A 24,463-nucleotide genomic window follows, 5' to 3' on the forward strand; every position below is an offset into this window, starting at 1 on the left:
TACCTGCTGGTGGAAAAATGGAGCTTCAAGAAATTTAGTTGAATTTCGGCGTGCAGCAACAAAGCCAGCGGTAAATAATTGCCCGGAGAGACCGAATGAATTTCAACTGAGTCGTCGTGAGCGTGATATATAAAAATAATTATGGCCCAAAGCAAAAGAATGTTGGATACTTCTTTTATTCAGAGTGGTGTAAATATTATACATAGTTTTCGTGAAATTGTTTGGTTCTTTGCGCCTCTAAATCTTTGGTTGTAAACATCAGAATTGCAACAACTACCTGCACCGTTAGACTCGTCTTGGCTAATTCTTCCACTAACCAAGAATAAAAAACTGTTTTCAATTTTTTTTTTAAAGAAATCAGTATTTTTAATGGGAAACCACCTCTATAATTAATTGAAAAATGTTATCGACAATACAAATATAAACTGGCCTCTCCGTGCCTGTTTTAATATTTTGGTCCAGTCCGTGCCTGAGAATCTCTCGTATACCCCAGTAGTGGAGCCGATATATGGAGAAAAAATGAACATGTTTCACATGCCGCGCATGCCAGAGAAGAAGAAAATACATAAATGTTTTTAGAAAATATTAAATTTTTAGTTCTGCCTTGAGTACAAAGAGAATAATAATAATTATATTTTTGCCGTAATTAAAGTAGAAGTAATATTCGAATTAATTGCGCGAGGATTTAGTGGGACGGAATGAGAGTTGAAATCAAACTTATTGACTTTTATTATTTGGATTTCAGAACAATTATTCAATAAAATATTAAAATTGTGATTTAATAAGAGACTTACGGAGAACTGAAGCTGCAACAGGCGAAAATGTGGTGAGAATAAGAGAGGGCTGACGCGCGCTTTCTGCTCGACACTCTGACTGACAATGAGAAACAATGCGAGCAGCGGAACACACAAAGGCGACTGTTGTACTGCGGCCAGTTTAAAGGTGAATGACCTGGCAGGTGCAAAGCCCAAGGTAAAAAACAACATTCCAATACAAGGCAAGGGTGTGGGAAAGAAGCTGCTTTTATTGAGTGAGGAATTAATGAGCACGTCCTGAGAGGCGTGACCCAGTGTAGGTCTGTAGGTTTAGGTTTGGTGCGCTGGGAAGGGGTGTGCGTTGCGGAGAAAAGTATCGCAGCTCATAACCTTAGTTCTAAGAATAATTAATGAATGTAAGTTAAATTTTACAGATTTAAATGTATCATTAAACTTATAAAAGTTGCGTTGTCAATCGAAATTGGATGTAATTAGGAGCCTATTCAAGCTATTCTCTTACTCCTCGTTCAAATCCCTTGGCATCGGCTTATGAGAGCAACGTCGGACGTCAGCCGGCATTATTACTTACGAACGCCTAACGCCGTTTCAAGAGAAGAGAGAGGAGACGTGCTGATAAGGAGGGGAGGCTATTGCGTGATTAATTTCCAGTATTTGAATTTGGCGCGCTCTCATGTCTGTAAAGAGTGTCAGACTTGTCAGAGTGTAAAGCCGCATCCTTTCCTTTGATGCAGTCGATGCAGTGATGTGAGTGATGCTCATTCCGCGCGTCGTTGGACGGCAAACTGCGTGTCACTCGAAAGATTTGATTTGCCCGCATTTCCGGGATCCCATGCTGTCGATCTTTCCGTTTTCCGCTTGCCAACGTATATCTCTACACTCTATATATTAATTTCAGTTTCTTTAAATGTTTTTTTCTATTTTAGACCCACAACCGTGCAGCATGCGAATCCGATCATTCGGCAGGAAAGAAGTGGACGCAACATCTGGCACAGGAATGGAAAATGGAAACCCCGGCGCAGCCGACAAATACTAACACATTTTCGTCAATTCTTGGCCTCCAATCGTTACAGACGCCAGAAAATGTGGAAGCGACATCAAGAATCGTCAAGAGAGGCCGCAAACCAAAGAAGGGCCGAATCTACAATTTTAATAAACGAAAATCGTGGTAAGTTTCACTTGAATTTTTGCGTTGTCTAAATTTATTTTGTAAATTAAGCAGTAATTGTATTCATTATTAAATGTTTATTCCAGGACGCAAAGTGGTGCCGTTGACGAATTGCCCAGAGTTGCTGTCGCTGACGATGACTACCAAAGATACCAATTGAGAGATCCATCGACCACGGGGAAACATGAAACACCGACTGACAGGTTTGAAACTTTCATTAACACATTCTCAAGTTGTCCCTACATAACGTCAGATATAATATGAATCATCAAATATTTTTTTACGAACTTATCTTTGCCGATCAACCGACGACCTCTCGAAAACCAACCCGTAGCCAACACTATAGCGAATCATTTTTTATCTTATTTATTAATTCGCGATACCTGTACACTGAAACGTAGAAGCAATTTTCCTTGATCGTTTCTTATTCAAAAATTTTACACATCACAGTAAAAATTAATTTTAAATCTCTTAGATCGGACATAGCCAAACGTCGAAAACGGCTGAGGTCACCATCGCCAGGTACCAGTAATCCGCCCAGCATTGCGTCAGTCCCTGTTTCGCTAGCGACACCTGTTCAGCCAGCGGAAGAACCCGTCAGCGAGAAAGCTCGTCCGAAAAGAATTGGTCCCAAACAAAAGCGGTTCAACAAAGTCAAGCATCTCCACAATCAATTCAAGAGGTGACACTTTTACTTAATATGCTTATAAATACATTAAATACTCGCGTTTTAAGAGAATTCATAAATATCAATATTCATGTCGATTTTAGACCGCAACCGGATGTTCTTCCAGACGACAACACCCCACCATCAAGAGCGACTTCATTGCAAGAAGTGGCACCGCACTCTTCACCGACCCATCAGCACGAGCCAGACGCTCATGAGGTTGACCCGTCATGTGTCAAAGTGGTCAATCGCAACCTTGGTGAAGATGAGATCGCGTCTGGCAATTCAACACTTCACCGGTCGGTCGAACTACCGCTTGTTTTCGTCAACATTCCGATGCTGAACCCTCGTACGTCGGCATCTTGTCAAATTTCTGTTTTACCGACGTGAGTGAACCTTTTTAATGCTATATTCCGTGATATGTTCAGCATTAATCCTTTCTTATACATACTCACAGGTCGCCTGCGGCGCCCGTTTTGCTGTCGCCACCATCCTCCGATTCGTCGTGGAGTGACGATGACAGTGGAGAGGAATTTAACCCCGCCAACGAGCCACGAAATTCGGACACTGTTTCTGAAGATTCGCAATCTCAAGTGGAACCGCTCGTGTCACTCATTGCTGGTGAAGACCTCACCACGTCTCCGGAGGAAGGCACACCTCGACATGATACTCGTCCGCCGCCATTACGCCAAGATCTGCCCTCACCTGCACCACTTTCAAGGTAGGGTTGTAACACACAGAATCCGCATATTTTAGCGAGTTGAAAAAAATGTCAATCGGCTGTGAATTTGACAATGAGGAGAATTTATCGATGAGGGCCCCTGGAACGATAAGTGCGTTTCCTTAGGCGCTCTCCTGGATGATTCTCGATATCGTGCGAAATCAATTTCGACTCGTTCGCACAAACGAACACAATGAATGTATTCTGTCAGTCAGTGTGCCGCAATTTCATGTCAAAAGGCATCACGTATCGCAAAATCAACTCTGGCAGTATTTCAGAAACGAAGGGCATCGTCGTGGTTTCTTGCCTGCTTTCAAACGTAAATGTATATCTGAAACGAGCGTGCTTTTTATTTTATTATATCGAACCGCGTACCATGACTTATTTTTTCATCGAGCCTATAAATGCATTGGAAAACAAAACTATTTGTTTCAGTTCGTCTTCCAGTGACGCAGGCAGTGATGATTCTTCTGATGATCCGGAGTACCGTCCCGAATTAGATCGGGAAGTACATCGGTCAGATAGCGAACACGAGGATTTACCGCACTGAACGAAGCATATTTCATATTGAATTTTCGGTTTCTCCGACGTGATGCTATTGCTTTACTTTCAACTCTTTTGCTAATGTTTATTTAATGAAACTCTTTGCGATTTATAATTGCTAAAGGCGAACCAATTAATTTTCGGTGTATATCACTTGACGTCGCTTTGGTCTTCTGCCTGAAAATGCGGAAAATGCCAACTATGGCAAAGCTTACAAATTAAATAAATTATCAATATTTTAAAATTAAATTAAATTCATTAAGAACTCAAGAAAAAAGTTGCTATACTTTTCTCCGAAACGCACACCAAAAGTTGCCACGATGTTTGCGCCAGTAATAATAGCTTGTGGGTATCATAAATGGTGATAATGCTAATATTGTAAGCGGCACACATGACCTGAATCTGAGACTTTCATTTTATTTCTCATTCGGCGCGAAAAAACCATAGTTAAAGGGCTTCTAAGAATTTTAGTCCTTTAAAGATAGGATGAATGATGCTTCAGCGAGAAACAACCAAAAATAAAGAGGAAATAATAAAAACTAATTCACCAGTTGCATAAACCCTAGGTGTTCGAAGCCGCCAACAGATGGCGCCACCGTAGACTTTCGATTTTAAGGCACTTCCGCTGCGATTTCAGACTCAATCTAGCTACTGTGCATTCTTCAATTAATTTGGTAATTTTTGACGTGCTGAAAACCAAAATCGGTTCAGCCAATCGCCGTAGAATCGTGAAAAACTATTTTTTGAAATAAAAAAATCTTGTCCAACGTTTCTACGGCGAATGGCTGAACCGATTTTGGTTTTCAGCACGTCAAAAAAAACAAATTAATTAAAAAAAGCAAAACAGCTAGATTGAGTCTGAAATCGCAGCGGAAATGCCTTAAAACCGCTTAAAACAAAATTTTTAAGAAAGTCTGTGGTTGCGTCATATGTTGGCGGCTTCGAACACTAACAATAAGGGTTTATGCAACTGGTCAATTGGACCAGTATTCTCAGTGTACTGCTCAGCAAAACAATCTTTCTGGCCATGCATCATCCTGATAAAATCTAAAAGCGGGAAATAATGTTAGCAAGTCACATTATGGTGTTCGTTGCGTCCGCAAAATTCCCCGCTCAGCGAAGGATCTGATTGGACGACGGTGGCATAATGTCAATTTTGCACAATCATATGGTCCTCCACCGCGACAAAAGATCGCCGATCGACTAGCTAACTAAAACGTAAAAAATTCATCTTCCATGGAAGGAAATTAACGACATTTTATGGTTGTACTCTCTGGTCTAGTGTTTATGCCAGCTCCCAGATTTTCGAATGGACTTGAAATCAAAGATATAGATATATGGTGTATGAATCCTTGAAAACATTTGCAAAATGTTTTTATTTGAAAAATTTGTGGCTAAAAAACAGTAAAAAGTATATGATGATGGTAAAAAATTGCCCGAGTCTAAAGTAAAGAAAAAAAGTATTGTTGAGCCTTATGTCGGATTAAGGGGGCTGGTGGTGATTTCCCTTAGCCACTGGATCATGGGCTTGTTTTCAAACTTTGTGGCGATGCGCAAAGCGGTCTTTCCATCCGGTCCTGGTCCATTGACCAGGCTTTTCTTCTTTTCGTACACAAACTTTGCGCTGGAGAGCTCGTTGGTGCCCACGCAATAAAGCAGCAGATTGCATCCTTTAAAATCGACGTCTAAATCGGCGCCATATTTGATCAGTTCCTCGGCAACATCCAGTCTTGCATTGCGAAGGGCAAAGTGAAGCGCCGTTTTGCCTAGCGTATCCTTTCGATTCACGTCAATCGCGGACATTTTCGGGGCAAAGAACTTAATGTTCGCTAATGCGTGCGATTTATTCAAAACAGAATAGTGGAGAACCGTGCACAACGAGTCTTTATCAACAGCACTGACCCTGAAACCCTGATGTCTGACCATCCATTCACACACATCAGGCCTCGAATGCTCAGAAGCAAAGTGGAGGGGATAGATGAGGATTTTATCCATCTTCTTCCCGACCAGCTCGAGGAAACGACTAATGCTCTCGACCTTGACGTCTTTATAGCTGATTAATTTTTTAAGAAACTTTTTGTTTCCCGTTATAAAAGCGCCATGCTTAACCAGAACGTTTACCACGGGAATGTGCCCATTCAAAAATGCGAATTGCAACGGATAATCTAATTCCCTTTTTTTCAACAATTTACGGTAATTTTTGATTAAAAAACTAATTATTTGCTCGCCGTGCTTCTTGTTGGCACTGCACCCCGCGAGAGCCTCGCCGAGCATTTCTTTTCTCACATCGCAGATCTGGATGACCCACTTCATGGTGTCCAAGTCTCTGAACGCTGCCGCCCGGGCCATCAAATAAATCGAGTCGAATTTTTCATTCAGGTAGACCTCGGACGCTTTTTTCTCGTATAAACACTTCAATATGTCCAGTCCGATCGCATTATTGCCGATGCAGTATTCCAGAAAGCTCGTATCCTCTGCTCTTTTGTTGAACAGTGCGATGGCGAAGTCGAAGTTTCCCTCTTTGACGGCAATGATTTCCGCTCCCTCCTTGGCGGCATTTTTTCTTTTGACGTCTGCTCCGAGGCTCGCGAAATATTCGAGCAGTGCCAAGCCGTGCGCGGCGTTCCTGGCGGCGTAGTGGAAGACGTTGGAGCCTTTTTCGTCCACGGTGCCGACGTCGTGGGCCCTTTCTTCCACGAAATAGCGGCAAATTTCCAAATCGCCCACTTTTGAGGCGAAAAGCAGCATCGGAGTTTCAGCTCTGTTATTCAGGACGAATTCCTCTTTTTCTTCCAAAGATGCCATCGCGGGGAATTCCAGTAGAGGAATTTTTTGATTCTCTGGACCAGAGGGTGTCTCAAGAGGTCGTTTTTCTTCAATGTATAAGGAATTGGAATGTTAGAAAAAAATGCGTCAATGAAAGGAATTTAACACTTACTGCTCTCCTTTTGGTTTGGCGAGTCCGTCAATTGATCTTTTTCCATTTAGTAGGGTACAGCGTCGAGAGAATTAAAAAAAAAATCTGGAAAATAGAAGATAAATATTTAGAAAATATAATCTATAGAAAAAGGGTTGACAATACTTTGACAGTGAAGGATATTGAATTCCTCTCTTAGAAAATTCTCGAGACGAATATATTTAAGAAAAAAAGATTATCATTTATTCTTAGATTGCAATTGCACCTTAAATTGCGGTGAGTCCCAGGAAATTATTAAATTAACAGTGGCAGTTTCAAAAAATTTCAAATTCAAACTTCTGAATTTTTAGGAAACAAAATTTATGGGATTTTCTCTCTAAATCACAATAAAATGACTGAATATCAGTAAGAAATAAAACCTTCCAAGCTAAAATCGGCGAAAACAAATATCTCAAGGATCTGAAATTGAACCTTTTCTTTTCTGCCCTTATTAGTCCTAATCTCAGGACCGATTCCATCCTCATATTCACCCCTGCTTGAGATTAAATTAAGATACAGTGAAATATTGCGGCGTTATCAAGAACTAAGGACGGCAATCTGATGAGATTTATCATAAAATTGTTCGTTCTGACGATCAAGAAAGCTAAACATCTTTTTAGTATTTACCTGCTGCGCTGCCGCACACGGTTGCTCGGAGCTCAGGGCTCAGGTTACTGCTGACTCTGCTCACCGGTCACTCGACTACCTCCTACTCCTAGATCAGGCGACTCAGCCGAATTTTAAGGCAATATCATTGGCGGTAGGGTGGATACACAAAAATAGATTTACGCGCGCTTTTCATTTCAAGTTTGAAAATTTGTAAACATTTTGCAAGAAATATTTTTACAAAAGGCGGTTCACCAGTTGAATAAGCCCTTTTATTGTTTGAAACCACCAACAGATGGCGCCACCGTATAATATCGTGATAATTTTGTGTAATACTGCACAGATATGCGAGGTGAGAGTGAGGGTTCAGTGGTCAAAAATTCGAATTCAAATTTTGCTTTATTCTTTAAGTCGGAATATTTGCGATGACTTTTGAATAGTTGTCAATATCAAATTAAAAATATACATTGTTTTACAACACTTATATACTTGTGACCAAAATACAAAACATCCAAAAGCTCAAGGATTAAAGGAGTGGAATGATACTGGGCAACGATTGAAAATTATTTGAATTGTTGGATGCCATAAACAATTGATCGGTAAACAATTTGTTCAACAATTTGCAATAGTAAAAAAGACCTTCCTACAATAAAAATTCAAATTTTGCCAATTAACTCCAAAATTTACAGTGCTTGAACATATTTTCTTGGCATATTCCGATTCCTCTGGTCGAGATCTGTCCAATGGTGTATGCCACTTATTGGGCAAACCCTTGGTTTTCAAGTAAGGAGACAGCTACCATTTGAAAAGCACGCTAACTTTATTCCAGCCAATTTTCTAAAAATATTACAGTGCTTCTTATGTCAATTTAGGTTTTAACTGAATCCTAAGGCACGAGTTTATGCATTGGCAACAAGCATTTTCCACGCTTTCGCAGTATCATTCCTCTTTAAGTGCTTTTTAGAATATGAAACAACCAAAAGGAATTACGTTAATATTAAGAAATCTTTTGTTACTTAAGAAAGATGTGGAATTTCATTGGTCCCCGAGGAGAGTACTTTAATGCAGAAGAACTAATATCCTTAAAAATAACGCAATTGTCAATTTGGAATGATCCATTGTGTTACCATGGTGGACTACTTAACGCGGTTTAGAAATACTGTCGTAAATAAAAGGTTCGGAAATTCCCACAGGTATTGGTACCATAAAAAAAGGATTCACACTCTATACTTTCTATAAATATATTAAAACGCATATAAAATACAAATTTTGTTCGTAAAAATTCACCACGTTTTGACATCATTTCGGTGACACATTTAAATTTCTGAACACGAATTTGTGACGCTTTTTGTAGAAACACTTTGTCTTGTAATAAAAAATATCACGTAGGGAGACAGTCTTCCCCTTTTGAATGTTCTTAAATGGTCCTTTCCGCCGTTTATTCACAGTTTTGAGGCACTTTGATATCACATCATGCCTTCTAGGCTTCAAATATTGTTTCTGAGCACTCCAATCGATTTTTGAGGGTCGAATTAGGAAAAATGGATGTTTTTTCCGTCCAAAAAGTGCAGCGCAACGTGCGAACCTTTTTCCCGCCAAAACTGTATGAATGCGAGAAGTGCGCATGCGTCAGAGCTGGCTGGATGTGACAAAGAAGTCATTCGTACAGCTATGCGGTCTCTCTGCAAGTACTCAAACCAGCTCTCACGCATGCGCACTTCTCGCATTCATACAGTTTTGGCGGGAAAAACGTTCGCATGGTTTTTGTCTGTTGCTGGCAACCAATCAGACCTAACGCTGGCCTAACAAGGAGACAGCAACGCCACCGTGACATTCAGTACAATTAAGCGACAAGGCTGTGGCGCTGCTGTCTCGTTTTTAGGCCAGTGCTCAGTCACTTTGAGTGCTTTTAACACTACATTTCTATCTCCATTGACCAATCAAAAAGCGACTCTCTGCGGTAAAATGCAATGTTATCAGCCCCTTGCTCAACCAACCAATTCGTCATTTCCAAATTGGAGAACGTTTGAGCAAGATAAACAAGGCTTTTGCCTTCCACCTGCTTCTCGGTGATCAGATCAAAGTTTCTTTCGTGCAAAAGTTTCGCGCAATCGATTGTGTCGTGTATCACGCAGCAATGGAGGTAATTGTTTCCCTCCAATTTCACTGTTAAGTCTGCGCCATTCTCAATCAACACTTTCACAACCGAAACGTTACCGTTCTCTATTGCTACGTGGAGAGCCGTCTCTCCATCGTAGTTTGTAAAGTTAACTTCTAGTGACATTCTTGAGGCGAGAAACCGTGTCACTTCCTCACCAAACCGATGGTTCAACGCTGCGTAATGCAGGAGTGAGCCTTTCTTGCTCTTGACCTTGAAGTCAATGCCCTGCTCCACCAGCCACTCGCACAGTTTAACGTCTGAGTAGATTACTGCTAGGGAAAGAATGTTCTCCTGGTGAATTTCGGCTTCTTCCACCTGCTCGCTGTCAGTCCGAAAAACGAACTTGAGGCTTTCCAGCAAGTTGTTGACCGCACAGAGCTGCAGCAAATTGAAACTGATATCTTCCATTTCTACTTTTGCTTTGAAGTTGGCGCCAAGCCTCACCAGCACCTCCAAAGCCCCGATGTTCTGAATGGCCAGGGCGATTCTCAAGGGGGTCAAGTCACTGTCAGTTTGGTCAACATTTGGCTGGTGCCTGGCGAAGAAAGGGATCAGGTCTTTGGCGTGCTTCATGTTGCGGACGGCAGAGTGCAGGATGGTTCCTCTCCAGCTGTCGTCCAGCGGTTTGATTTCCTCCACCAACCATTGGCACAGTTGCAGATCTGCGAATCGCGCTGCCAACTGCACGGATGCTGCTGTTGGAGCTTCCTCCGCCACCACCATCTTGGCAAACCTCAGGTGGTTGCTGGAAATGAAAAGGTCGAGCAAGGTCGGAAAAGGGTTGCACTGCTCGACGAGAATCCTAGCCACGGGAAAGTTCCTCGCCTCAAGCGCGTACTCGAGAGGAAATCTACCCTGAGCGTCCGGCTCGTTGGCTTTCAAGCCATGCAAAAGGAGCGAGCGGACGATTTTCCCTCCGCGTTCAACGTTTGTGGCTGCGTAGTGAAGAGCAGTTGCACCCAACAAGCCGCACTTTGCCCTGATGTCGACTTCACCTTTCAAGAGCAGCTGGAAAACCTTCCAACAACCAACCATCACGGCAAAGTGGAGGGCAGGAAGAAGGCCTTTGTGCGCCTGGATGAAGGCCAACTTATCTTCTAGTCGCATCTGCATGTTCATCTGAATCCTGCCCGCACAGAAAAATATGTTCCAAAGTTAACCCTGGGCTATACCATCTTCACCAAAGATTAACCGCCAGGAATGACTTTTTTATGTCCGAAAGTTAACTAATGTCACGCTTTTTCTTGTTCAAGGTTAACCTCTTTGGTTAATCAGAAAAAATATTCCTGGAATAACCCAGGAATATCCTTGGAGAAGAATTATTTTCTGCCTCTTGGATTAACCCTGGGTTATTCTTGGAACAATATTTTGGTTAACCTTTCGATTATTCTTTGAACAACTTTAAGCGTGACATAAGTTATCCCTGGATTATTTTTTTAAGTTAACCCTAGATTGTTCCTAGAGAATAACCCTGGAATATTATTTATTTTATTTTTATTTTTTTGCTTTTATTTAGGATTGTTGATTTAAATAGCAAAAACTTTATTCTTTATTACTTAAAATATAGCATAATTTATTTTTATCCAAACAATTACATACATATTACGAAAAATTATGGAAAAATTACAGTTTCCGCCGGGCTACACAACTCGCCAGTTCCTGCAAGACTCCCATAATACTTTTATGTTGGATTCTCATAAGAACTGGCGAGATGTGACAATGAAGTCCGGCAGAAACTGAAATTTTTCCATGTACAAAATTTTCTAACACGCCGGTATCGTTTATCTTGAGGCCTAACTCAAAACTGAGGATCGCGGCAGCCGTTGGCAAATAAGCGTCCGACGCGTCCTTGTCTAGCCGATCCAGGCAATCCGTCCGAACCGCCGGCTGTCCGATTGTCCTTCACTATCACTTTTGGCGTCTAGCGATGTCCGATGTCCGTTAAAACACTTTGAACTTAAACTTTGAACGGCCGTTGACGACTCGCTTGCGCTTGACTCTTTCGTTTTCGTTAGACTAGGGAAGAGAGCGAAGCAGGAATTATGGAAGTGGAAGTCGCCTGCTTGTTCTTGCCTGTCTGTCCTGCTGCCCGTCGCCCCCTCCCCCGCTCCATAACACAGGCAGGCAGAAGGCATTCCATGCAAGCGCGTGCATGCTTGTGCAGCCGCCGCTACCGCGCGCAGAATAAAATCGTCCTTTTAACCCTTGTTTGTCCTTCGTCATGACCAGATCTGTATTTAAAGATTTGCCCGTTTGTCGTTATATTTAATTAGGAAAATTTATTTGGCTTTAGTGATAGTAAATAAGTTTATTTAAATGAATTTAAAGCAAAGTTTCAACTTTTGACTCTGGGGCTTCATAAATTTTAGTTAAATGATCAAAAAATTGTTTGGTCGTAATATTTTAATTAAATACAACATCAAAAAATTATAAATAAATATTTGCGAGAGTATTTTTTGCGCGTACAAGTTTGATAAATCTATAAAAACGTGGAATGCGTGTATTTAATTTTTAATAATTAAGAACCGCTCGAAAAATCTGGGGAAGTAGTTAATTATTCTAGTGGGCATCTTGAAGAAATATTCCTGGAATATTCATTTGGTTAATTTTTTAGGTTAACCCTTGAATGATCCAAAAGAATATTTCTGGAACATTTAATAAGATTAATTTTTTGGGTTAACCCTGGAATGATCCAAAAGAATATTCCTGGAATATTTATGCATGGTTAATACAATTTTCACCGCCAGGAATATTCTAGGGATATTCCTGATGATTAATTTTTAGGGTGAACTTTAAATAATCTGTGGCTAACCTGGAATAATCGTGGAATAATCTTGGATTAATTTTTCGGATTAATCTTTTCGGATAAAAATCGAATAGCCCAAGATTATTCCGGATATTTTTGGAATATAATTTTCTGTGCGGGTGCCCTCGATCCACGCCATTTTGTTGAAGCTCGTTGTCAGGGGAACTGGGAAACTGTAAACAAACGAATATATGTGCATTAAAAATGAATTAATTTCATGATTTGCTTCCTTACAATGTTCCAGTTGGAAATATTTTAATATTTCACCAGTTGCATAAACGCTAAGTGTTCGAAGCCGCCAATTAACAGATGGCGCCACCGTAGACTTTCGATTTTAAGGCACTTCCGCTGCGATTTCAGACTCAATCTAGCTACTGTGCATTCTTCAATTAATTTGCTAATTTTTGACGTGCTGGAAACCAAAATCGGTTCAGCCAATCGCCGTAGAATCGTGAAAAACTATTTTTTGAAATAAAAAAATCTTTTCCAACGTTTCTACGGCGAATGGCTGAACCGATTTTGGTTTTCAGCACGTCAAAAATTAGCAAATTAATTAAAAAAAGCAAAATAGCCAGATTGAGTCTGAAATCGCAGCGGAAATGCCTTAAAACCGCTTAAAACAAAATTTTTAATAAAGTCTGTGGTTGCGCCATCTGTTGGCGGCTTCAATAACTAAGAGTTTATGCAACTGGTCAATTGTCAGTTTTTGCAAGGAAAACATTTTTAGAAACCGTGAGATCCAGTTTTTACTCGTTATCTGGAAGTAATAATTTCTGGTTAAATTTTTAGCCCGAATATTATTTTGACCCATTTTTCAGTCAATTATTTTTATTTTTCACATGCAGAAATCTGTTTTGTCGGTATTTCAGACAAATTTTGCCAGTTTTTTATTCCTCTAAAGCCTTTTAATAAAACTTAAAATAAATTTAGAATTTTTGGAAAAAGTTTTAAGTTCGATTTTATGTGTAGTTCCACTTGATGACGTCATTCTCATTAGCATAAAATGTAGGCATGCACATGCATCACGCAGAACAAAATTGTCCGGCACAAAGCCTAACTTCACTTTTTGCAGGCGTTTTGTTGGTCGAACTGCAAGAAATTCGCAAAGCAAACTGCACGTTGCTTTCAAATCTCTCTAAAAACATTTTTAATTTCAAATTATTTGAGTCAGCTTCCCATATTTTTTATTTCGTTAATAATTATAACGTAAAAGTGCGTGGAAATGTTATGAATGTTTAAAAAAATCAAAGAAATAAATAATTAAGTATGCAACCGGCACAACATGTTTGTCCAACCGGTTGCATTTTCATTTTCTGCAGGCAGTTGAAAAACTAGAATGGCGCTAAAATGATTTTGTGGCTACACTGAGAACCAGAAGTTTGCTGAAAGTTGACCACATTTTTAAAGATACGAATTTTATTTAATTTTGAAAATTCGAATACAATTGCAATCAAACTAGTTTTACGCTTTCCCCGGTCACATTTGGTAATTAATAAAATTTTTGAAAAGGTAGAAATCAAACCCTCATTCCCTGGGATTGAGTTTTTAATAATTATTAATGAATTTCATAATCATTGATGCCATGTTCATTGTTTTCCGCTCCTAAAAAAATCAAGTAAGTTTGACTTTTCCAAATTGATTCCTTTAATTTTTGCCCCTTTTTGCTGTTCGTGTGCTTGTCAGGAATTAATACAACTCTGATGGTTTTGGGATTCAATTTAATTTACATAATAAATATGATTAAATTCCTTTTTCAAAAGATTGTCTTTTAATTTGGACTCATGACATCTGGCAGTAATTTTTAAACGTTAGAAATTACATCTGTCAAATAGATAAAACTAATAATCTGCCTAAAAGTACCTAAAATATCATATACGAATAAATTTATCAGCTAGAATACAAAACAAACAATAAAAGTGAGTAAAATTAATGCTACACATTATACCTATACTAATAAGGTGAAATAAAAATATTAAGAAAATCATAACAAAATGCACAGATTTGTAAATCAAATATTTTCGCGTCTTACCGCACTTATTCATATTTATAATTCTTGCCGCCCACGCCTTAGCGTGAAAGAAATAGTTTTAAAAATGTTCCATTCAAACCACAATGTTGCTTTTCAAAACTTTCACAATATCACAGGTCAAAATGTCTTCCGACTCGTCTGAGAGGCCACTTCCGACTTGAGCTGAAACCAAAATTAATAAATAATCATCATAAATACATATTCCATTATGAATCTTACTTAAGGTCTTTCACTGCTTGTTGAGAGAAGACTTGCACTGTTGAGCTGGAACATTTCATTTTGAAAGGATATAATTACAAAAAGGGATGAATTGACCAGTTGCATAAACCCTCAGTTATTGAAGCCGTCAACAGATGGCGCAACCACAGACTTTCTTAAAATTTTTGTTTTAAGCGGTTTTAAGGCATTTCTGCTGCGATTTCAGTCTCAATCTAGCTACTTTGCTTTTTTAATTAATTTGCTAATTTTTGACTTGCTGAAAACCAAAATCGGTTCAGCCATTCGCCGTAGAAACGTTGGAAAAGATTTCTTTATTTCAAAAAATAGTTTTTCACGATTCTACGGCGATTGACTGAACCGATTTTGGTTTTCAGCACGTCAAAAATTAGCAAATTAATTGAAGAATTCACAGTAGCTAGATTGAGTCTGAAATCGCAGCGGAAGTGCCTTAAAATCGAAAGTCTACGGTGGCGCCATCTGTTAATTGGCGGCTTCGAACACTTAGGGTTTATGCAACTGGTGAATTGGCTGAGTATAACTAAATTATCCTAATTACAGGGAAAAATTAATTAATTACACTCACCGACATCTACATCTGATGAATTAGATGTTCTTCGACTTGATGGAATTCTCGGAGCATGTGATTGGAGCTTTCTGATAATTCCTGTCCCTTTTTTACGACCTTTGACAAAGGAATTAATAATGCATGACCAAAATAAAAGACTTATCTGTACCTTTGGTGGCCGCTTTATTCAGCTCCTGAGCGACTTTTGCCATTCGCTTTCTCTTCTCTTCAAGCAAATCTTTGAAAGTAGCGGCTTCAGTAGGGAACTGAAGGAAATTTTGATTAATAAATTAGAATTTTGGCTGCACACAGCTCACCGTTGAGTTTTTAGAGCAGCTTGATAATTTTCCAAGCCCGATGTCGATTTCCTCGTGGGGCATGTTTTCCCATTTTCGTTGGAATGATTGTTCGAGGCTCAAAGCCATCATTCCAACTTCAGAGTAAAGGCCATTATTGTAGCGGGAGGCATTCAAAAATATTTGTTTCATATCGGAAATGCATTCCTCCGCATTGCTATAGTAATGGTTCCTCAATCTCTCCATCACCGTGCCGAGGTCCATGGGAGATTTGATTATTTTATAATAATCCTGCAGAATAAAAACCAAATTATTCGATTTTCCACATGGTTCGAACGCTTTGACGAAGTTTCTGAGCTCGTCAATCGATTCCTGAGGGTCGAATTAGGTAAAATGGGTGTTTTTCCCGAGAAAAACGTCCAATGCGACATATGCGAACTTTTTTCCCGCCAAAACAATAATAATGCGAGAAAGGCGCATGCGTCAGAGCTGGCTATATGTGACGTACAGGCGGTCTCTCTGCAATTGCTCAAACCAGCTCTGACGCATGCGCACTTCTCGCATTCTTATTGTTTTGGCGGGAAAATAAGTTCGCATACGTCACGCTGCCCTTTTTACGTAATTCGACCCTCAGGAATCGATTAGTGTGCTCAGACACTTCGTCAAGGATGGTTTTTAATGTATTAAGAATGAACTCTACCTTGGCTGTCTTAACATTTACTGGTTCTCGAAATGGCCCCGCACATTCTAGTTCACAGAGAGACTCGACAACGTTCTTCAAATACTCTAACTGATTTGTCCATCTGGTCAGTTTTTCTTTGCTAGGAAACACCGCCAGAGGAACTACTCCACCGATTAAAACAATCAAAGAACTGACGGTCTTCTGGGCGGATGACATCTTTTTGGCAGAGTCTCAAATCTGTACAACAGAAATACACCATTCGTCACTTGCATTCCTGTAATTTGGATTTCAACCACTCCGAAAATAAAAGACTGCAACTTTTGACCCTTGGGTCCCCAGTCCCCAGGGTGATAGCCTCCACGATGTGTCCTTGAGTGTAAAAACATGCAATATATTCCTACATCCTCCATTTTTGTGTCATTTTATACATCATCAATGCTGAGGAGGTCCAGTTAGAAGTCCCATCTTAAATAAGTTGGAAATGCGATTACAAAATTAAAAATATTCGTGAAGATTAATTAAATTTCATAATTTCAAGTTTTGTGTTTATTATTAACAAAAAATTGACAAAGGATTGCGATTGCATCAAAGCACGCAATGATCCTTGAGAAATTGAGGAATGTTATGCAACCCGCGCTTCAATTACGCTTGGCGGCACAGTTTCCACTCTTGTGCCAGGCGTTTTTCCACGAGCGAGCTGTTGGAAATGCTGAGATCAATTTACTAAATGTTCCCGCGTCTTATTTCCGGAGAAAAACTTCTCATGGGCATCGGGGGCCGGATTGTGATTTATGTTTTGGTTCTTTGCCGGTCAGAAGCCAATATGGCGTCGGAATATTTGAGGCCAATCAGGAGACAGACAGAGAAAAGAGGCGTACCGACCTAATAATTTCATTCCCGCGTATTTTGTTCCATTTCCATCAGCCTGATGTGCCATCTAACGGTCGATTTGCAATTTTCTGGGCTTGTCAGCTGTTAGTAAAGAAATGCCAACAATAAAATATTAATTTCGCTGAAGCTATTTTCATAAATTTTCAAAGCTGATTTCATTTTACGTTTTAACTTTCCCACCGTACCAATCAGACGCCATGTCTGACCGCGAATTGAGTGACTAGAGATTCTCAAACAGCTCAACGGGCTGGTAGGAGGCGCCACTTGCTGGTTTTCGCATCTATCCAGCGACTTTCTGGTGTTTCGATCATTTGTTTATTTTTTTCCATGTTCCTTAACTCACAATTCATCGGGATTCAGAAATGAGCGTAAAAATGAAAAACTCAAGTTATTACTTGAATAATATGCAACCCGCCCTTTTTTCTGCCAAGCGGGTCGTATAACTTGAACAAATAATAAATTTGATCCACTCTGTGGTGCCGGCGGAGAAATCTTTTCATTTGCACAAAACGGAACGCAGTAGATTTCCAATCTCAAAAAGAACACGGATGATAAGTTAGAAGGAACGCCGATGGTTGCCTGATTTGGCATATGCGGAAAATTCACCAGTTGCATAAACCTTACGTAAGTGTTCGGAGCCGCCAACAGATGGCGCCACCGTAGACTTTCGATTTTAAGGCACTTCCGCTGCGATTTCAGACTCAATCTAGCTACTGTGCATTCTTCAATTAATTTGCTATTTTTTGACGCGCTGAAAACCAAAATCGGTTCAGCCAATCGCCGTAGAATCGTGAAAAACTATTTTTTGAAATAAAAAAAAACTTTTCCAACGTTTCTACGGCGAATGGCTGAACCGATTTTGGTTTTCAGCACCTCAAAAATTAGCAAATTAATTAAAAAGAGCAAAATAGCTAGATTGAGTCTGAAATCGCAGCGGAAATGCCTTAAAACCGCTTAATTTTTAAGAAAGTCTGTGGTTGCGCCATCTGTTGGCGGCTTCAATAACTAAGGGTTTATGCAACTGGTCAATTGGAGTTGAAGTTCTCAAATAGCTCTCAATAATGGGCTGGTAGGAGGCGCCACTTGCTGGTTTTCGCTCCTTCCAGCAACCTTGCCCGCATAAAAAAATATCGCCTGAGAATGTTCTAAGAATAAACCGACTTCGCCCAGGATTAATCTAAAAAATTAATTATATATGAACTTATGATACGGTTTTTCGTGATACTGGATTAATCTGTAGATTAATTTAAGAGAATAACCTTAGAATGTTCCAGGATTATTCTGCCGGGCTTTGTTTCAAAAAGCTTTAAAGAATGATCTTGGAACATTCTCAGAATATACTTATGGATTAATCTTGGGATGGATCTAAGATTAATATTTAGCGTATCAAATCTTTACATAGGATTATTCTTTTCGGTTAATCTTGGAACATTCTTTGGTTATTCTAATATCATTTTAAGATCAACATAAAGTGCGACAAAAATTATTTCTAATATGTTCTTAATATTAACCTCGGATTGTTCCTAGAATATACCAAAATCATTTATTATTGCGATTCATCTGGAATTATTTAAAAAATTACAAACTTCATTAAATGTAAAAAATATGCAAACTTTATTAGTTTTTAACCATATCACATATTACAGCTACAAAATTTTTTATTATACGATGCCAGCATCGCCGATCTTGAAGCCCAAACTGCAGAACTTTAACGGTTACATCTTTTTCAGTCGTGCAAAATATCTGCGGATGGCTTGAAGCTAAAAAAAGGGGAAGCGACTCATAGAAAAATATAAATAAAAGCTTATTTCAATTAGTTTTGCTTGGAAAATGGAAGGTTCAAGTATTAAAAGTGCATGCATAATATTTTTCCATTTTCCTTGCAAAGCCAATTGAATCAGAATGTGTAATAAAGCATGCCATTCTAAATTCTCGTAAGCGTAAAAGAAATGTCACCGGTGATTTACATGGAAAAATTACATTTTTCCTCACCGATTTACAGTTTCCGCCACCCAAACTTATTTATGGGGTTCTAATTAATAACTTAAGGATTTGCGAGAATCCCATATCAAAATATTGGTGGCGAAAACTGCATAAGTAGCGGCGAAAAGTGTAATTTTACCATAAAACCGTTGGATTTCAAAGTTGCGCGATCTGTTCTAATTTCTTTGGACGCTAATCTATAAAATGGGACTTACCCTGTTAACCGCAAGATCCAGGCCATCCGTCCGAGTCCGCGGGACGTCCGTGTTGTCCCATACTCCGGCGTCCTGCGTCCGTTAATAACTTTGATTTGAACGGCGGTTGACCGTTGACGCGTTAGACAAAGAGAGCGAAGCAGGATTTTGTAAGTCTCTTGCTGCTGCTGCTCGCTAGTCCTGCTGCCCGTCGCCCCTCCCCCGCTCCACAACAGAGGCAGGCAGCAGCAGCAGGCATTCCATGCAAGTGCGTGCATGCATGTGCAGCCGCCGCAACCACGCGCACACTAAAATCGCCCTTTTAACCCTTTTTTGTCCTTCTGACCTTTCTTTCAAATTTGCCCGGTTGTCGGTAGCATTAATTAAGACTCTTTGTGTTAAGAAATTAATTTATTCAATCGCATTTATGATTTTTACCCTTTTTAATCTGGGCAGATTCTTTGAAAAATAAAGGCATCATAATTTTTTGTTAAGATAATGAAAAATTTGTTAGGTTTTAATATAAAAATTGAATCCATCGCATTAATTAAAAAAATATTTGCGAGAAAAAATATTTTTTTGTGATAACGATTTCAAAATATTTAACAATATGGCAGTTCATTTTCTTGATTAAATTATGTTTCGTACTTATTTTTGTGTTTTTAATTGTAAGAAAAATATATAAGTTCTTCTCTTTTCGGGTTTTTAAAGAATATTCTAGGAATATTAAAAAAATATTTAGAATTAATCTCAGAATGATCCATAGAATAATCTGGGGATATTCTATTAACTATATTCAAATTTCCCCTTTGGGATTATTCTGGGGATATTCTTGTAGATTAATCTCTAGATTGACTTTAAAACATTTTAAGGTTAATCTAGATTCATTCTAAGAAAATTCCAAAAATTATTTTTTTGGATTAATCTCAGAATGATCTAAAGAATAATCTGAGGATATTTTTTTAGATTAATCTCTAGATTGATCTTAAACATTCTTAGGTTAATCTCAATTAATACAGGATTAATCCTGGATCAATTTTTTGGATTAATTTTTTCTGGTAAATTTTGATTAATCTAAGATTATTCCGGATATTCCTGGGTTATATTTTTTTATGCGGGTGGTTTTATACTTACGTTTTAAGAAAAGAACTTGGTGGGGGAGGCGAAATGATGGCCACATATTGGACTCAAAAGCCACTTCGGGCCCCATTTTATCCGCTTGGCGGTGTTTTTTGGGAACCCGGTGAGCTCTTAGTCAACGGGATGTGATGATGAGCACAGGTTCGAAAAAATAAGTTTTCAAGGCATATATTTACTTTCAGAAATTTTTTATTCCGTGGGGACTTAATTAACGCAGCAACACAAAGTTTCTCCTCCGAAAACTCAGAGTGTCCTAATATCATCGCGTGGAATCCATCAGGGCACAGAATTCATCAGAGTTAGTCGAGAAAAGTTATTTGCTGACGTGGTTCGGGATTTTTTTTATTAAAAATGTTGTGAAATAATATTTAATAGGTGCAATAAACCAGTTGTACGTATAAGTCCTTAGTGTACGAAGCCACCAACAGATGGCGCCGCTGTAGACTTCCCCGTAAATAAATTTAATTTTAAGTCATTTCCGCTGCGATTTCAGACTGTCCTCACTTAATAATAATATGCTTTCTACTGTATTGACGTGCTGAAAACTAAACCAATCGCCGTATAGAATAGTGAAAAACTATTTTTTACCGAGGATTCTATGACGAATAACTGAACCGATTTTGGTCTTCAGAATTTCAAAATAAAGTAAATAAAGTGAAAAAGGACAGTAGCAGATTTGAGTTTGAAAAATGGCAACGGAAGTGACTTAAAATTAAATTTATTACCTAAGTATACGGTGGCGCCATCTGTTGGCGGCTTCGAACACGAAGGGTTTACCCAACTGGTGAATTAACTAGACTTTTTATCCTTTTTATATTATTTTTTTGTCTAAAACTATTTAAAACTGCCTTTCATATTTCTATTTAAAATGAAAATTTGAAATCGAAACTGATAAAACAATACCTTTTCACTTGTGTTTGCGTGCACACAAACAGATTTTGCAAAAGCGGTTCGGCTTTGACGCGCTTTTAGGCTGTGCGGACATCCAGCCTGGCACTCAGCAATGCAGGAAAACATTTTGAAGTTGAGCTGAGTGCAAAACAAGGCGAAGCATTTTTTCCACTTTTTAATTATGGGAAAATCCTGCCAGAGCCGAGGTTGCGAATTTAATGCATATTAATTTGCACCTGCGGCATACTCCGATCTCGTCATTTTAAAGGTGCCAAATGCGGCACCAAAACCTTGGCACGCCTTTTCTGACAGGGTATGGAATCCCTGGAATGACCTTCCACCGGTCTTGATATCAAAATATCCATCTCTTTTTGAGCAGTTTTTATGGTGCAATTATGAAAGTGTTTGTTTTCATGAGGTTTAAATTTTTGAACGTGACAAATTATGTTCCGCACGTTTATGTAGATCCTGTTTGTCATGTAAGTCAATTATTTTTACTCTTAACTTTAAATTTGCTTTTCATATAGTTAATATTTTTCATCTTTAACTCAATTAACGTCTAAAAATTAATTCTAAATGTGAGCTTGCACAGTTCAATAAACTAAAAAAATGATCTTACCAACTTCTTCACGGACTTCACTCGGCTGCAGACTGAAACAAAAATGGAGAGACCATTAAAAACACACACGACGACGTCACCAGCATTCTGCTGTTTCAGTCTTTTGTTCTATGGCGCCTCCTTTCTCTCTCTCTCTCTAATTATGTTGTAATCAAATCAAAAGAAAATTCTTTTCCACGGTTTAGAAAATGCCCCCCAGTCTCTCGAAACTCTTCTCTCTCACTGTCATTTATTCGTCTTTGTCTTGATGCTTTTTTGCTTTTTATTTTTAAATGCCTAGTTAGTCATCTACGTCGACCGTTCGAAATGGAAAATGATTCGAATTAAAAAAAATAATAATAAAATGAAAACAAAATTCATTTATACTGTATTATTTGCGGTAATAAAAGGTTATATCTCTGCCTCTGAACAGTTGCATTTATTGCGAATAATAAAATTTAAAAGAATTTTTACTTTTATTGACATAACAAAAGGAATGATGATAACTAAAAATGGAAAACTTGTCGGCTAATTCACCAGTTGCATAAACCCTAAGTGTTCGAAGCCGCCAACAGATGGCGCCACCGTAGACTTTCGATTTTAAGGCACTTCCGCTGCGATTTCAGACTCAATCTAGCTACTCTGCATTCTTCGATTAATTTGGTAATTTTTGACGTGCCGAAAACCAAAATCGGTTCAGCCAATCGCCGCAGAATCGTGAAAAACTATTTTTTTAAATAAATAAATCTTTTCCAACGTTTCTACGGCGAATGGCTGAACCGATTTTGGTTATAAGCACGTCAAAAATAAAGCAAATTAATTGAAGAATGCAAAATAGCTAGATTGAGACTGAAATCGCAGCGGAAATGCCTTAAAACCGCTTAAAACAACAATTTTAATAAAGTCTGTGGTTGCGCCATCTCTGTTGGCGGCTTCGATAACTAAGGGTTTATGCAACTGGTCAATTGCAAGAAAACAATGAAAATATTTCATTTTAGGCACAGCTTGTTCTAAAAATCAGTAGGCGTCTTCTATATTTGCCTAACTCCTAATCGCAGATTTGATATAAAACCCACCAATTGATTAAGGGCGTGTCGAGCGTTTAGTGCTCACTAAAGGAATGGATGCAGCTGGACGAACGTTGAACCTGAAACAATAATATGAATGCATGTAAGCAGCCATTACGATGATAGGTTTAATTGGAAATTATTAATTTTTAAGTTGAATTTTATAAACCTTTTTTACACCGAAATTAGATGGTTTTTTTAATCGATGTTTCTCTGCTATTAAACGACAGCCTACCGATTCTGCGTAGTTTTAAACCTAATTATCAATCTTTCAACTGAATTGGTATATAACCACTGATCGATTCCACAATGTCCAAATAATAATTGAGGTAAATATTATTTCCCATCGAAAAATTTGTTTTGGCATGCGAGCAGAGATGCAAAGCAAATCGCACGTTGCCGTCTTGATGTAAAATCGCCATCAATTATTCAGTTTGGTGCACTGAACAAAATGAAAACCAGCAAGGGCAGGTACACGATCGTGAAGATAGCCGCTTTTCAGCAATGCTGCCAATAACATAAAATTTCTAACGCGAAAAGGGGGTCATACGTATCAATTTGAGGGATGGGGTGAATCGGGTACTGCCAAAGTGAAGTAAAATGACACTCTTAGATGGAAAGTAAAAATTTGAGCAAAATGAAGGGAGAAATTTAAGGGCTAAAAATTCGAGGGGTGGCTCCTGAGGGGAGATCGATCTCCAAATCAATCTCAATTCCTTTAGACTGATAAATGCAATATTTTCTGCGAGTTTGAATCAATTCTATCATCCCTAACTCGAAAAAATTAAATAAAACTCCGAAACTGGGCAAAAATTGAAGATTAAAAAGCCATTTCTCGAATTTTTAACCATCAATTTTTGCCTATTTCCGGATTTTTTTTTATTTTTCTCGAGTTAGGAACAGTGATGTTTATTCAATCTCACAGAAAATATTGCATTTATCAGTCTAAAGGAATTGAAAAGGATTTGGAGATCCAACTGCACTCAGGATTACATCCTCGAATTTTTAACCCTGAAAATTATCTATCTCCGGAGTATTCTTTTTATTTTCTCAAGTTAGGAACGGTGAAGTTTATTCAATGTCACAGAAAATATTGCAATTATCAGTCCAAAGGAATTGAAAAGGGTTTGGGGATCAAACTGCACTCAGGAGCACATCCTCGAATTTTTAACCCTAAAAATTATCTATCTCCGGAGTATTCTTTTTATTTTCACAAGTTAGGAACGGTCAAGTTTATTCAATGTCACAGAAAATATTGCAATTATCAGTCCAAAGGAATTGAAAAGGGTTTGGGGATCAAACTGCACTCAGGAGCACATCCTCGAATTTTTAACCCTAAAAATTATCTATCTCCGGAGTATTCTTTTTATTTTCTCAAGTTAGGAACGGTGAAGTTTATTCAATGTCACAGAAAATATTGCAATTATCAGTCCAAAGGAATTGAAAAGGGTTTGGGGATCAAACTGCACTCAGGATTACATCCTCGAAATTTTAACCCTGAAAATTA

General features: G+C 38.6%; 1 protein-coding gene and 1 long non-coding RNA gene across 2 annotated transcripts; both read right to left on the bottom strand.

The window, feature by feature from the left end:
- Positions 1 to 5,345: 5,345 nt before the first annotated feature.
- On the bottom strand, positions 5,346 to 10,708 carry LOC135943842 (putative ankyrin repeat protein RF_0381). Its single transcript, XM_065490509.1, has 3 exons — positions 9,487 to 10,708; positions 6,124 to 6,745; positions 5,346 to 5,925 (listed from the first exon to the last, which is right to left on the bottom strand). Exons 1-3 carry the CDS (start codon positions 10,706 to 10,708, stop codon positions 5,346 to 5,348), a joined length of 2,424 nt encoding a protein of 807 aa, XP_065346581.1.
- Positions 10,709 to 18,673: 7,965 nt separating this feature from the next.
- LOC135944160 (uncharacterized) lies at positions 18,674 to 19,417 on the bottom strand. The gene is made up of 2 exons (XR_010575281.1): positions 19,282 to 19,417; positions 18,674 to 18,843 (listed from the first exon to the last, which is right to left on the bottom strand). It is a non-coding gene; the product is annotated as an uncharacterized LOC135944160 (long non-coding RNA).
- Between the last annotated feature and the right edge of the window lie 5,046 nt (positions 19,418 to 24,463).

Source organism: Cloeon dipterum, chromosome 4 (genome assembly GCF_949628265.1).
Source record: "Cloeon dipterum chromosome 4, ieCloDipt1.1, whole genome shotgun sequence".
Taxonomy (NCBI): Eukaryota; Metazoa; Arthropoda; class Insecta; order Ephemeroptera; family Baetidae; genus Cloeon; species Cloeon dipterum.

Excerpts from the sequence above, each read along its gene's own strand:
- LOC135943842 (XM_065490509.1), bottom strand. The coding sequence starts at position 10,708 with ATGCAGATGCGACTAGAAGATAAGTTGGCCTTCATCCAGGCGCACAAA. Across the intron at positions 6,746-9,486 it reads CACCGAGAAGCAGGTGGAAG|AAAAACGACCTCTTGAGACA; the intron begins GCAAAAGCCTTG and ends TATACATTGAAG. Across the intron at positions 5,926-6,123 it reads CTCGGCGAGGCTCTCGCGGG|CTATAAAGACGTCAAGGTCG; the intron begins GTGCAGTGCCAA and ends AAAATTAATCAG.